General features: G+C 42.3%; 1 protein-coding gene across 13 annotated transcripts in view; it reads right to left on the reverse strand.

Annotated features, from left to right (window-relative positions):
* Window positions 1-12,277, reverse strand: part of RBM12 (RNA binding motif protein 12) — a 46,436-nt gene extending 34,159 nt beyond the window's left edge. For 3 of the 13 annotated variants that reach the window (XM_064521322.1, XM_064521323.1, XM_064521316.1), the window contains exons 1-2: window positions 12,108-12,270; window positions 9,230-9,312 (exon numbers count right to left, since the gene is read on the reverse strand). Coding sequence is in view for 4 of the 13 variants with exons in the window: in XM_064521315.1 (XP_064377385.1) it covers window positions 2,051-4,690 (2,640 nt within the window). In the remaining 9 variants the exon portion in view is untranslated. Of the gene's footprint in view, window positions 1-139; window positions 4,713-9,229; window positions 9,313-11,293; window positions 11,408-12,107 lie in introns of those variants that run through there. The other 10 variants (XM_064521324.1, XM_064521318.1, XM_064521325.1 and 7 more) reach the window with 8 other exon arrangements.
* Between the last annotated feature and the right edge of the window lie 2,767 nt (window positions 12,278-15,044).

Genomic DNA, 15,044 nt, shown 5'->3' on the forward strand with positions numbered 1-15,044 from the left:
GAAACAGTTATCACCAGTTTCTGCAAGTCAACACACACTAACATCTTAAATCAATTCTGTGAACAATGAAGCCAAGTTTTCCTTTTCAGCACTTTTATTCTAATGTGAAACATGAAGAAACAAGCACCCAAATAATAACTGCAATATAGTATGAAATTTTAATAAAAGTTGTTTAAAAAACAAAGAGCAAAATTTAAAAAATAAACCGAAAGGCTTGACTCCTAGTCGCACATCTTTCTGACATCAGGAAGAATACTTTCAGACTTTCAAAGAAAAAAAAGAAACAAAGATCTGCTGTTGAAACATTACTCCCAAAGACTGTTGAAACGCATAACATGAAGCTTCAGAGACAGACAGTTTTATTAACAGGAGGCTTAATTTTAAACAGTATATACAAATCACATTACTTTTCCAAAGTCGGGACCACCTAGTAATCTGTCAAAACAAAATTATGCTAATGAATTACAGAAGCATCTGTGTAATGCGACCGCCTCTTTATTGAAGTACACCTTTATACAATCCTTCCAAATATTCCTGTACTGTGAAATCCTCTCATGATGCAGCGCTGCACAGGTTTTCAAATCTCTCCTACACACCACATGAATAAAACTGTTGCCACTTGCACCTCTAAATTTTGCCTGACCATACACTTCAGTGTTCCATGATATGCAACACCAAAAGGCACTGGTTTTCTTTGTCCAAAAAACAAAACAGTTTCAAGATTACTATGTTTAAGTACAATGATTTGCCGGAAATCTGAGCAGGATTTTTCAGGCAATGCCCAAGTCTTAAAATTTATCATAAGCCAAGCGAGGATGAATCAAAGAGTTCTACTTTTCACTTGTGTAATTACTTCCTCTCCAATTCTGTTTTTCTGTGAAAGGTTTTACTGTACAGAAAAGAAAATGGCAACTCTTTACAGACTTTGAATAAACAACAGCACAAGTTTATTGCAAAAATATATAGTAAACTCAGTATTTTCAAGTTTTGGAGAAAAATAAATTTTATCTCTGAATTCACCCATAGCAGTAATCCACAACAGAGTTGCTGAAGATAAAAGCTTCTTTCATACATAAACTAATTTAAAACTTTAGGTGGACTCCAATCTTCTAATAATCACCACTTTGGTTCTCTTAACAGAGATTCTATGTAAGGAGTCAAAAGACACATGAAAAATACAACATCAATATGAACTAGTGTCAAAGATCCTACACCAACTGATTCATGTAATCCTAACAAATCAAGCTACTTAAACAATGATGAGTATTTTAAAGTTGTTACTTCTACTGCAAATGTTTTATAAGTGTACTATAAAACTCATATGATAATGTTTGAGGTTAGCTATACTTGTGGCAAAAGTCTTATTCTGCACAATTATAATTGCAATATATAAATAACTAAAGGTTATTCCACAAAGAACAGCTTGAATTTTACAGAACGATTCTGCTCATACTTATAGGAATTAGTTCGGTAGACACATCAGCAATGGGCATAATTCAACTGTTCATACAGTGAGAACCTTGGAAAAAAGAAAGATACATACACAAAACAATTAATCTGTGTACACTGAGAATTCATTCAGTTGCAGAGGAAAATCAGAACTTTAAACAAAGCTTTGACCTGTAAACAAAGCAAATTCAGCCAGCTTTTAACCAAATCTAGAAATAACTATCTATTTTACAATGGCTTGCAAGAGCACCCACTAAAGAACTTCACTGACTTCATCTATTTCCCTTATCCAAAACTACATAAAACCAATCCAGATTCCTTGATAAGCATTGTGTCCAGTATAGTTTACCAAACTTTTTCTATGGTGAATAAGAATCTGTCTAGCTTCTCCACACATTTGTACTGGGAAATCCACTGCACATCTATCCTTGCAGTGTTTCTTACGTAAATGGCTAACCCAGTGCTCTGTCTTATCAAAACAAATCTGTTTTACAATTTAAACGATCCACAGGTTCTATCCTGGAAATACTATAAAAACCAATCCGGATGCATTTATCACAACACTATGAGTATCTATTCTACAACTACTTCATATTAACAGCTACCCTAAAACAAGTTTTACTTTTCTTGAGCCTATAGGCCTATCATTTAAGTCAACAACAGCTGCCATTGCTTCATCGCGAGACTCAAATGCAACCATTGCTTCTCCTGTGGGCATGCCTTTTTCATTGTATTTTAAGCACACTGAACCAGGGATCACTTGGTAACCGTAAAAGAAATCCAAAATTTCATCCACCGAAACAGTAAAGGGCATATTTTGCACTTTAATGACCGTTGGTCCTGGCTTCCCAGACCCTGTTCCAAACCCTGGGGGTCCACTAATATGTATATTTCCCGGTCCAGGTCCAAACCCTGGAGGTCCACTTAAGTGTCCAAGACCACTTGCAATTCCTGGAGGGCCACCACCAAAGGTGGGGGGTCCACTTAAATTTCCAGGACCATTACCAAAACTCTGAGGGCCCCCTCCAAAACCTGACGGTCCACTCAAATTACCAGGACCACCTGCAAAACCTGGGACCTCAATAGCTGCACCAGGTAAACCACTACTTGCAACTGAAGGTATTCCTGGTCTAGAATCACCAAAGCCACCTATTCCAGGTGGCGGTAGAGGGGGACCAAATGTGTTAGAGGCACTAAAGTTACCAGGAAAATTAAACGGAGGACCATTGTTTGCCTCTTTTGAACTTCCCCCCAAGAAGGCATGTTCATCCCCGCCAGTGCTTGGTGCTCCCGGCACAGCTGCATTTCCTTGCAGTGGCATTTTCAGTATCTTTTTCCCTTGAGACGGTGGGTTTCTCTCAATTTCTCTCATTTCTTCTACAGTAATCAAACGTAAAACAACATCTCTTCCATTCAGCTTTTTACGGTGCAAACGCTCTGCCTTACGAGCATCATCTTCAGTTTTAAACTGAACCAGTGCTTGTCCTAAACCTTGCCCATTGTTATCAACAAGAATTTGTACAGAGCTTTCTTCTACTGCCAGTCCCTCTAGAAACTGAAGGATTTCCATTTTTGTTATATTGTATGGAATATTAGATATATGCGCACATAATTTAGGTGAGCCTGGTTCTCCCTCAGCATTCATCATGATTTCTCTCTGGTCATAGCTGAAGTTCTGCAACCTTTTACGAATCATGTCTATCTTTTCTAACATTGCCTTTTTAGTAATAGGATGAACTTGAATAAAACGATTCCCTATATACTGCTTATGATGACACAAAGCTGCTTTGTAATCAGCTTCATTCCTGAACTCAACAAAACCCTCTCCGATTGCCTTCCCATTAGGTCCATAAGCTATATAGATGCTGTCTTCAACTATATCCAGCTTTTTAAAAAAATCTATTACATGTTTGTTCTCCGATTCAAAGGGAAGACCTTTCAAATAAACACAGAAACCCTGCTCGTGGGGAGATCTTGACCGTGACCTTTTCTGTCCACTAGGAGATTTGGACCTAGAATGAGGCTGTGGAGGAGGGTGTGATTGCCCAGAGGGACCCATAGTTTGCTTGAAAGTTATGTGGCCTCCAGCAGCCACCCACTGTCTCTCTGTTGCAGGACTAACTTCAACATAGCGCTGAATCATCAGCATTCTGTTTCGCTTCAGTGCTTCAAATGTATCTTGAGGAGAAAAAAACTTAACTAGTCCATTTCCATTATTTCGACCTACATGATCCTTCAGCATATGGACTGCATCCACACGGAGCCCAAGGAAAAAGTCTTTCACATCAGATTCTGTTGCAGAAAAGGGCATTCCATGAACGCTGACATACAAGTCATCTGGATTGATAGGAAGTGGTTTGACACTACTTTGAGAATTCATCTGGATAGGATTTACAGGATTCAAGGGACCCATAAACAATGGATTCAAGCCGCTGTTTATATTCACTGCTGCTCCAGACCCATTCATTCCAGTGGGTAAAGGTGCTACGGGTGGAGGATTCAAAGGAGGCATTCCCGACATGGGAGGTATAGGTGTCATTGGGGGCACCGGGGGCACAGGGGGTATCGGGGGAACTGGAGGAACAGGAGGCAGTGTGGGTACAGGAGGTGGAACAGGTATTGGGGGAATAGAAGGCATTGGCGGCAAAGATGGCATAGCTGGGATAGGAGGGATTGGTGGAGGAGGTACTGTGTTCATTGGGGATGCTGTACTAGGTATAGTTGAGCTAAATGTTGGGCTACCAAAGGTACTCCCAAGATTTGGGGGTGCAGTCCCCATACTGGCAGTAGAAAACGTGGATATGTTTTTATTGCTTTCATGCACAGTAGTAGAAGCAGTTACTACACTAGGAGAAGGATTATTAAAGTTAGGTACAGTAGTAGGTAAGTTTACCCTTCCACTCATTCCAGAACTGGGTGGTGGTCCTGACCTGCTAGCATTTGCTGGTGGCATATCTAGATTGGCAGTTTCAAAACGCCTACGACTGAGTTCTATCATGTTTTGCATTTCAGTTTTACTGCTCAGCAATAGTGTTACTTTTGACCCTTTAATTGTACCACCTGTGCGCATCATACCAAGCCTTGCATCTTCATCAGTGGCAAAAACGATGAAAGCCTCACCCAGTTCACCCCCTACAATATGCACGCCCCCATCAGGAATGGTCAATCCAGAGAAGAAGTGGCGAATGTCCATGGTCCCCGCCACAATCGGGAGACCTTGCAAGCGGATGACCACAGCCATGCTGCGCTGAAACAACACACACCTGCAGATGAGAAAAGGCAACGGCTATGTCAGACTACTGATTATAACACCATGCATTTACCTACAGACACCATCTACTGTATTTGTTTACATACCCCTCACAACATCTTGCAAAGGTTAAGCATGTTTATATTCCAAGTTCTTTATTCATGTTTGCTTACTTCGCACAGATTGAAGTATTAAACATTTACCAACACAATTAGTGTAAGGTTTGCACTGCAAATTCCAAAATAAACTGTTAAACTGAAACCCACAAGTGTCAGTACAAAAAAAAAAACAAAACAAACAAAAAAAAACTAAGGGACAGCAAAAATCAGAACTATCGTATCAATAGTTCATTAATTAATGGAACATAAGCAAAATGAGTATTTCAGCTAAGCAAATAAATTTCAGTTACCATACATTGATAAGATATCCATCGTACCTGGCAAAGTGACTGCCAAAAAGTCTGTACACCTATGGGCAATAGACAGTTCTCTTTCTCATTTGGAAAGGGATTTTAACGTATGTCATGTGAAGAAGACGGGGAACACACAGAGGGTTATGAACTCAAACCCATTATTCACAACTAGCGACACTATGAATCACTAAACACCGTGACACAGGCCATTTAGATTATAATGATCTTACATTTCTCTCCTAGTAAAGACGAGAGGTCGATGTGACAGTGGAGTTAATTAACAGTTACAAACTAACCCCAAACATTTTGTGACTTTAGATATAGACCTTGCCCGGACTAGATAAACATCTAGGCATGGTCTACCTAAATACCTTGTTTTTAAAACATTAGATTTTGAAAGTCTTAAAGGCAAAATATAACTTAAAAGAGCTGCGTATGTTCTGTCTAGTAACACACCTTCAGTCTCTGGCACGAGTAAATTACTTTACCTCTGTAGTTAGTTGAGGTTAGTGGAAGCTTAAGATCAATTTCAAACAGCTAGATCTTGATGAAAGTTACCTTGTACACATCCTACAGAAGACCCTGAGGTTACATCAGAAGGTCAAGATAAACACCAATTTAGGTAATCCTCACTTACTCTTGACAACCCTTCAGTAAAGACTGAAAACATCATAATACTAGCACAGTTCACCCATTCAGAAGCCAATCTTTTATCCCAAACAGTCAGCAGCAGCACCTTGTTTCACCTGAACCACTCCTTCCCTGAAACTTCTCAGCTTCCTAAGTACCAACCAGTTCAGAAGCTGTATGGAAGACCTTTGAGGCTCCCATTTGCCACATATACATGGTGTTAATACACTCACTAGGCACTTGTAACCAAGGATGAACCAGGTAACACAATGCATCGCCAGGAGGCGGTGCACCATGACCAGCTACGATCATTAACTATCCCACAACATTCCACATTCAGTTAAACATCATATCCCAGCATACAGTCAAATCTTAAGTCAGCTGCATTTGCCTGCCCAGGTTTTCCACTGAGTTCAGAGTAGAGACGTTGTAAACTACCAGGTAAAGCCAATGCCCAACAGTTTAACCATCTGATAACCAGGTTGAATTCTGTACTTAATGATTAGTAATGACTCTTACCAGAGGAGGAAGCAATTCTTTTATTGGCATGGTGGAACTTCAGATTACTAAATCGGGTAGTTCAGTATTTTGTTTTGTTGCACATAAACCGGAGTTAACCCCTTCCATTCACTAATCACCCCAAGAAACATGCTAGGGTATTACAGGGCATTAGCTCACACTTTGTTGGCAAGTGCGGATGATCCTTCTCCCTCAAGGAATCAGCAGAGAAGCCCACTGGCACAGCGTCAGCTATGCTGCTCTAGCTGTTGTAAATGAACACCTAATTTCTTACTAGATCATCTAAAAAAAAAAAGTACGAAAATCTAGCCATATGCACCACTAAGAAAACGCCTATTTCACCAATAATGGCAACAACAGAAAGAGGAACATATGCTAAGTTTTTATTAGAGAGCAAGTTTCCCATCTCCTGGCAAGGTATAACTTGGGGGAAAAAACAAAACAAAAACAAAACAAAAGTGTTCCATTTATCTCTTCTAATCACACTTTCATTTAACTTAAGAACAAAGTCTGCTCTCTAATCATTTTCCAACAACAAAACGAACAGCCCACATGAGAAAGAAATGTCAAAATAAGATAGCTATGCTATGTACACATCTAAGAAAGCATTTAAAACTTTTTGCACTGTTTTAAAATTGTATTCTTTTTCAACGGTCTTATAGTTTTATTTTAAATTTGCCTAATATTGCTATCAATCTCTGAAACTAAAATTAAAAATGTTTACTTTAAAGCAGTCATACTAAAGGGGACTGCAAAACAAACTTGCTGCATTACGCTACAGGATTGCTTTCAAATTATATGATCCTGAAGCAAGTGAATGGCACAAAAGCATCCCTGTTACTGCATCTGTGCTTTGAAAACTACAAGAAAAAGTAATTTTAAAAGCTAAGATGTTTGTAGATTTTGTGTTACCTGTTATAACAAGAAATGAGTTTTAGAAACTTTTAAGATATCTGACTCCTGAAGTGTAACTTTCTTTATTAAATGGGAGATTACTTCTTCATAGTCATCTCCTTCCTAATGCAAAAGACATGACAAGCTGATAGGGCCATTACCTAAACAAAGGCAACATGGGAAAGTTTTTCTACTCAGATCTACTGATTTAGAATAAGTATGCTTTATCAGAATTGACAGCCTGCTAGGTAAGCACACTTATCAATGATTCTGTGAATCTAGCCCAGGAGACAAATTAACAGATGAAGCCACAAAAAAAAAAAAAAGAATTTTTAAAGAATTTAAGCATTTGAACATTTATGTAACTTTTGAGGTAACGCAAGTATCTCAATCTTGCCCTTAATTCAAAACTTCATTAGAAATGCTGAGGGATATTTTAAAGTTGTTTTGCTAAGGATGCCATTTAGGTCTTAGGAAACCACTATGGCCAAAAACAAAAAAGGAAAAAAAAAAGAATCACTGTTTAGACACTTTCATTAGGGCATACAATTGCCAGAAGAACTGGCCACAATGACCTCAGCATAACTAATTCCATGCATGATTCTAATCAAGTGCTTGATATTAAGCAAGAGCTAGCAGTAGCAGGGTATTAAGAAAAAGAATTTTAAAGACCTCATCGAATATTTTGGCAGGAAATATTTTGTCAACTCAAAATGAAACTGCTTCAAAGTTACCCAGGATTTCAGCGCTTTAACAGAGTATTACCTTTGGTCTCTGATTTGAGGAAAAAGAAATCAAATTGTGCAACAAAAGAACCAAATTTCACACACGTAAGCACTCACAAGTCGGATTTTTTTTTTCAAAAGGCACTTAGGAGACAATAACCCAATCAAATTTTCAAACTAACAAAAAAGCGCAGCCTGCTCAAGTTCTTCAGTGTTGATTTGTTAAAGATCAATATATACATGCAGGGGCAAGATTAACTGCAGACACAGAACAGGCCACGTGCCTATTAAGTGTACATTGAAGGCTTTTTGTTGGGCTGTTAGAGATGTTCTCAGGCTTTTTTCCTCTATAAACAGGTATTTTAAACACAGATTTTTTTAAGAAGAGACAGGAAGCATAAAAATCAAAAGTTATACTATAGCCAAACCGTCCACTCTATCAGGTGGAGACCACAAAGCAAAAGTAAAGACCTACCAAGAAACAATCTGGTTCAAGTCATTCGATAAACCTTAAAAGCACGTTTATCCATCTCGATAATCACATCTTCAGAAATGTTGATATTACATTAGAAAAGGGTGTACAGCACTAAAGGGCAATATTACCTCTTCAATCTATGTACTGGTCAGTAAAATAAGCAGAAACTGGGTCATATGTATAAAATGATAAAACAGAAAACACTGGACTAGCCTTCTAAGACATACAAATTTCTGAAGTTAAAACAAGTTTAGAAGACTCAGCCTAATCCTTAGGGGGTGTTAATCCACAATACCCACACGGTACATGCACACAACATATTTGGCAATTCTTGGATGAAGACTAGGAACTGGAATAATGTTGGTGTTGCAGGAGGAATTTAAAGCATCTGGGCTGTGACTGCCTAGCAGTAGCTAAAACTGCAGAATGCTGGGTTTTTTTGAAAAGGCTAAAATTAACCTGTTAGATTAGGATAGCTTCAAATTAGCTCAGAGATGACTATCTGATCCTTTAACTGCTGCAAACCTAATTAGAACCAACTACTATACACTTTTATGCTCCGGTAGTTAGAAACAGGCAGACCTATGGCCTGCAACAAAATCACTACATTTTCAAACAGTGCAAAATAACTGGGAGATTGTTCAGGACCAGCATGTGCTGATGAAACAACAAAACATTACTTTGGCAGAAAATTCTGTTTACGAGAACAACATGGTCAGAACCACCATCACCAGTGGGAGTCAAGTAAAAAGACCAACTATAGATTATTTGACCCAGCTGTTCTGACACCAATTCAGAGGTTCCAAAAGCTTCAAATATGTCTTAATATATACTCAATATGCATAAAAAGAAATCTTCAATTCAAAGTCTCTTACCTGCAAAGACAGTTGTTTTTTTCTTAACAAGTAGCAGAAGCCAAGCCAATCCTGTGGGCAACCAATTAAAACCAACTTTTAGACTGCAATAAAGAATAAATGGAGGCAAAAATCAATGCAGGCAACACAAGAGCAGTAACAGTCCACAAAGAACTGTTCATATAGAAAGTTCAATCCTGAGACCACCACAAGGCACTGAAACATACAGCAACGACAAGAATAAGAGTGCATTTTCTAATACTTGATAGCTGTATCACTTTTTGACAAATGCATTGCAGTTATTGTGTAGTTTCAAGACATGAACGTATTCCCAAAAGAATATGAAAAAGAATCAGAAAACATTCAGAGCATCTTTCAGTTTTTCCCATTTCCAATAGCTGAACAAATCACTATCTTTCAAAGGCAGATTAAGAACCAAATACTTAGGGATCCGGATTTTATCAAACCCTTGCTCTATCAACTGGTACAAATAATATGCCTTCCTCCAACTGTGCATCTTCTTACTTGAACAAAGCAACACCATAAGCCGCAAATCAGAAGTCTCTCTATGGCTGCACGTGAACAATTTTTCAAGCGTCACACAAACTGGTGAAACTAAGTTGCATTTCATAGATGGTCAACCCTATAGAGAGGTGACATTTCTAAGCAGTCACCTCTATACAGCACAGAGTAAGAATTCCTTGCTTAGATAACATCTTTGTATTTGTAATCTGCCATTTTATAATCCAACTCCTAATCCAAAACCCTTTTTTTCATGCTTGAGAGCATTAAAACTATCTTCCTGGGAAAACGACTCAACAAGAAAGCTAGGTATTTCAAGGAGGAATATATATATTTCTTATTTAAAGAAGGGATAGAAAAAGCTCTTGTTCTTTCATTGCTTAGCAGACCATCTTACACCAAAATTCTGATTCTCTGGAAAACTATCCAGAAAAGAACCACACACTAAGAACAAACAACTGCCTCCTTTTCACAGAGCCGAAACAATTTTCAGTTATAAGCATTATTAGCAAAGCAAACTTACAGAAAGAAGTACTAGCAAACATCCACAAACTCCCTAACAGAAAGGATTAAAATGAACACAGGCATTCACGGATCTTTCAGGACATTAATAGCAGACTTGCAAATGAGAAAGATGCAACTATGCCCTTCAGACTTATATTAAAACAGTAAATGCATTCAATAGAAGACTATACATTTTTAAGCAGACCTTTAAGGAAAAAAATAAAAACAATCCTGTATTTGTAGGATTCAACTATATACTTTTGTATCTGGCACAGTTTCAAACAGTAGTTTACAATGCAGAAGAGAACATAATCACCTGAAGAACAGTTTCATGCAGAAATACATCTGCTTTAAGAAGCAGATAGATCTATCATGCACAAGGAACTTTCCATTGGAAAAAAACCCCATCAAATCATTCAAAATATTTCCAGTAGAGCAGCCACAAGGCTGCATATGCATCTTTTTTATGACACTGAAAACAAGCTGAAGATCCCCAGTGCCCTAAGATGACATGCTCTAATGTAAAACACCACATACACAAAACTAAGCAGCATTCTTCAGAAAAAACTCCACTCTGTCATGTTTAACTTTTCCATCAATCATCATCATCATCTATTTACATACAGAAGTCTCAATTCTCTCATTTTTAAAGAAAAAAAAGCACACATCACCCTCATAGGTAAAGGCACCCTCTCCAAGACATCCTCTCAGATCAACCTGGTGCTCAAGAGCACATTAACTAGGTAAACACAGGCTAAGGCACACCTGTTCCCTTACAAGCTTGACACCATACCTCAACGACTCCACAAGAAAGGATACCCACGGTACCTACTAACTATACAGAACAACCATGCAGTGAACACAAAGCAGCTGATTAAACAACCTTCTGAGGACTCCACCGAGGAAACAACCTGCCCATTGACTTGCCTAACGCCAGCAGATCGAGGTGGGGAAGAAAACTTGCTAAGAATGAACGAGTTTAAGAATGACTAGTGAAACAAAGGCCAAGAGTTTCCTCGAAAGGAGGTTCAGACTTCTGGGACCCACTTCAAAACTAACCTGTGTTTACGGAACTAGTTTTCATTAGTAGAAAAACATCGTAGGTTACTGCACAGCAAGTATTTAAAGGGCATCCCCCGGAGGCAGGGCCGCAGGCGCCAGGATACTTCTTCCCTGCGAGGTGCAGAGCGCTCGCCCCGATGGTTCCCCGGGGCCCGGCGAGAGGCGGCCGCCGGCGCCCCCCAGAGCCGCGCCGGGACCCGCCGCCAGCGCCCCGCGCCGCTTCCTGCCGCGCCAGCAGGGCAACGCGCCGCCGACGGCCCCCGCCGCCGCGCCCACCGGGCCACCGACGCCCGCGCCGCGGGGCCGCTCGCCGCCGCGGGCTGCGGCCCACCGCGGCGCCGCCCGGCCCCAGCCCCCGGGGCCCCGCTCCGGCCCCGGCGCCGCCGCAAGGTCACTCGGCCGCCCCCGCCGGCCGGGCCCCTCGGCGCCTGCGCTCGGCGCGCACATACTCACCTGCCCGCGCCGGGCCGCGCAGCTCCGCGGGCGCCGGCAGCCAGGCAGGGCGGGCGCGCAGCCCCCGGCCTCAGCGCGCCAGGCCGCGGCGAGGCGGCAGCGGCGCCCGCCCAGCCACCCCGGGGGCTGCGGGCTCCAGCGCGCCCGGAGCGCGGCGGGGCCGCGCGGCAGCAGCCGCCCGCTCCGGCGCGGCGCGGCGCGGCGCAGCGCGGCCCTTTGTGCGCGGGGACGCGTGCCAGCCGCGCCGCGCCCGGCCTCCCTCCCCTCGCCCCGCCGCAGGGCCCGCAGCGCGGGGCAGGCGGCGCGGGCCCGGCCGGCCCCGGCGCCCCGGCCCGCCCAGGCGCTGCCGCTCTCTTACCGAGGGATCTGTACGGGAAAAAGGGGTTAGAAAGGAGCTAAACCGCCGCCCGGGCCCCGCTCCGCGCGCCGAGCCCAGCGCCACCGACCGAGCAGCGCCACAAAATGGCCGCCACGGCTGCGGCGCCGCCAGCCGCCGCCAGGGAGGGGGCGGGGCAGGGGGGCGGTGGCCCGCGCGGGGCGGGACCTGGAGTGGCTCGCAGCGCCCCCTGCCGCCTGCCCTGCCCTCAGGGCGCATGCTCCGTGCCGCCGCACCCGCACCCCTGCCGCCTGCCCTGCCCTCAGGGCGCATGCTCCGTGCGGCGCCTTCCTTGAGGTAACGCAGCAGTAGATATTTTTTGGTTTTTTTTTTTTTTTAATTAAAAAGCGTCTTTTTCCTCCCCAGCAAACAGAGTCCTCTTTTAAAGACAAAACCGCAGTTAGAAGGCTGAAAAGAGCGACGTCGGACTTCTGCCAGGAGAAGACTGGCATTGTCGTGTCTAATGCATTGATAGCGTGAAGCATCTTCTGCAAATTAATTGTAGGAAAACTGAGCATATCGGACTAATTGTTGAGGAGACAGGAACTTAAAAGGAAGCATCAAGTTTCTAATGAGCAAGAGTCCTGGGAAGATAAGCTGTTTTTGACGTCTTCACTTAGGAACAGGCTGCAGAATTAAAACCAGATTAGGCTGGATCACATGCCCTTTTGCTGCTAACTCCCCCGTACTATATTTGACCGTTGCTTGCTTAAATACACTTACAATACAAATAATTAGACAAACAGAAAGTGTCCTGAGTGTCCTCAAAGCAAGTGAAGAAACACCTCTCAAGAGATTTTCGGTCACTGCACTTCATTAGATGCTGGTCTCACAGCAGCTTTGATTTTCTTAATGAAAGAAAAGCCTGCATCACTACTGCAAGAAATGAATGCAACTAGATAATGCAGATCAGGTTAAAAGCTCTGCTCAAATAATTTGGCGGTTCAGCAATTCGGCTAGCTTGGTTATTTTTCTCCTCTTTGACAAAAAGTGGGGCCAGATTACACAATGGAGTTATCATCCTGCTCCAAACCAACATGATCAGGCACAAGGCTGCTTGGCCAGGCTCCCCAGTAACTGGCATCCCATGGCTTGGTTTCCCTTTTTATACCCTCTTTCTCATCCCAAATGTTCCCTTCTTTACCACCCTCATCCCTTCCCCAAAACAGCCCACTCCTGTTCGCTTTTTCCTCGTTAGCACTGGTCTTGCTGACTTTACACTCTATTTGGTATTTGTGATGTTTGCTTTGAAAATGTATCAGTTCTGTCAAGCTAATATCTCCTTTTTGTCTTGTTAGTTGTACCCCAGGTCACAGTGGGCCATCTGTATATACAGAACTCCCCTTTTTTCATACGTACTGTCGTGTAATTCGCTTTGTCTCATTAGTGGCACAAAGCAGGATGGGCTCTCCGTGTGCATGCCTTAACCCAGCCTGTAGAAGTAAGTGATTGAAACCAAGTGATAGTATCAACAGCAGGTTCATCATGCCTGCGAGGATCCTGGGGAGACCTGCTTGCCGAGCAAAGGTGATGGGCTGTAAGAGCATGTGTGGGCCACTTTGCACCTCATTTTGTGAAACTGCAGCCCTTAATGAGCTGCTTCCTCAGGATGATGGCAGTGGCCACTGCTCAGCAGGCAAAAGAGGTAGAATAACAAAAAGGCGGGGCTGAAGTATCCCAGATCAGAACCACCCCAGGAATTTTGTTTGTGTGCAGTGTGTTGAATTACCATAATTGCTTTTTGTTGCCAAAATAAAGCCTGGTTGAGAGACTTCTTTTGGGGCGCTTGTGACATTTATTGTGTAGACAGCAAAAAACAGGACCAAACTCCCTAGGCCTCAGTAGGCTGCTAGACTATGCCTGTACTGACTCCATGAAGGGCACCAGAGAGCAAGTCCAGACGCCTGGGCCAGCTGCTGCAGACCAGCACGTATCCTTGCAATCTGAGGCCAGCACCCTCCTGTCTATGCTGCAGTTCAACTAGAGCAAAAGCTGGTACAGATGCCTGTGATTCCATTACCTTTACAGATTAGACTGTAGAGCTAACTGTATTCTCAGCCATGCCTGAATTTCCATGTGGAAAAAACACTCAGCTCACTCCAGATTAATAAGAGCAAATATGTTTGTAGTGAGGATAGGGGAGAACAAAATCCTGGACTGATAGTGGGAGCACGCCAAGTGACCAAAAGTACCAAAGAAGAGCTGGAAGTACGATGCAGGTGGGTACCAACAGCATAGGAAAAAGAAAGTAGGAGAGGGTCTCTGAAGGCAAAACACTGGCTGGTAGGCAGAAGGTGAAAAGACAAGGACCATTTGGAACATCAAATATGCTCCCCAGTAATGTGCATGTGGCAGGCAACCAGAGAAAAAAATCACATTGGGGAAAAAGGGGGGTTAGCTTTATTAGGAACTACAAAACTTCTGAAAGACAGCCAATTTATCTGTGTGCTCTGCTTAAACCAAAATGAAAGTGGGCTGTTAGGTTTAAAACTTGGGGAGTGGGGGGGCAGGGAAGAACAGGACATTTTAAATTAATTTACTGATTCCACATCTGAAAGAAAAATGTCTCCCTGCTTGTGTTATTCTTTTGCTACACCAGTAGTCTGCAAGCACATACAGGCTCCTTGTTTCTCTACCACTCTACCAATACGATTCTGAAAACAATCTTTCTTCCTACTTGGGCCATTTTCATTTGGCTGTACAAGGATGCATTTTGGAGGAATGAACCCAGTTCATCGAAAGATTCATGTCACTGTATTTTCTTTTCTGACTACAATGTATCAATGGCAAGATTTAATTAATGATTTCATGACTGTTTCCAGATCATTCACAAAAATGTTTAATAAGAATAATCCCTACAGAATCTTTCCAGAAATATTCTTCTATTTCATCCTTCATTCTCCATTATACTTAAAATCT

Source organism: Dromaius novaehollandiae, chromosome 16, assembly GCF_036370855.1.
Source record: "Dromaius novaehollandiae isolate bDroNov1 chromosome 16, bDroNov1.hap1, whole genome shotgun sequence".
NCBI lineage: Eukaryota > Metazoa > Chordata > Aves > Casuariiformes > Dromaiidae > Dromaius > Dromaius novaehollandiae.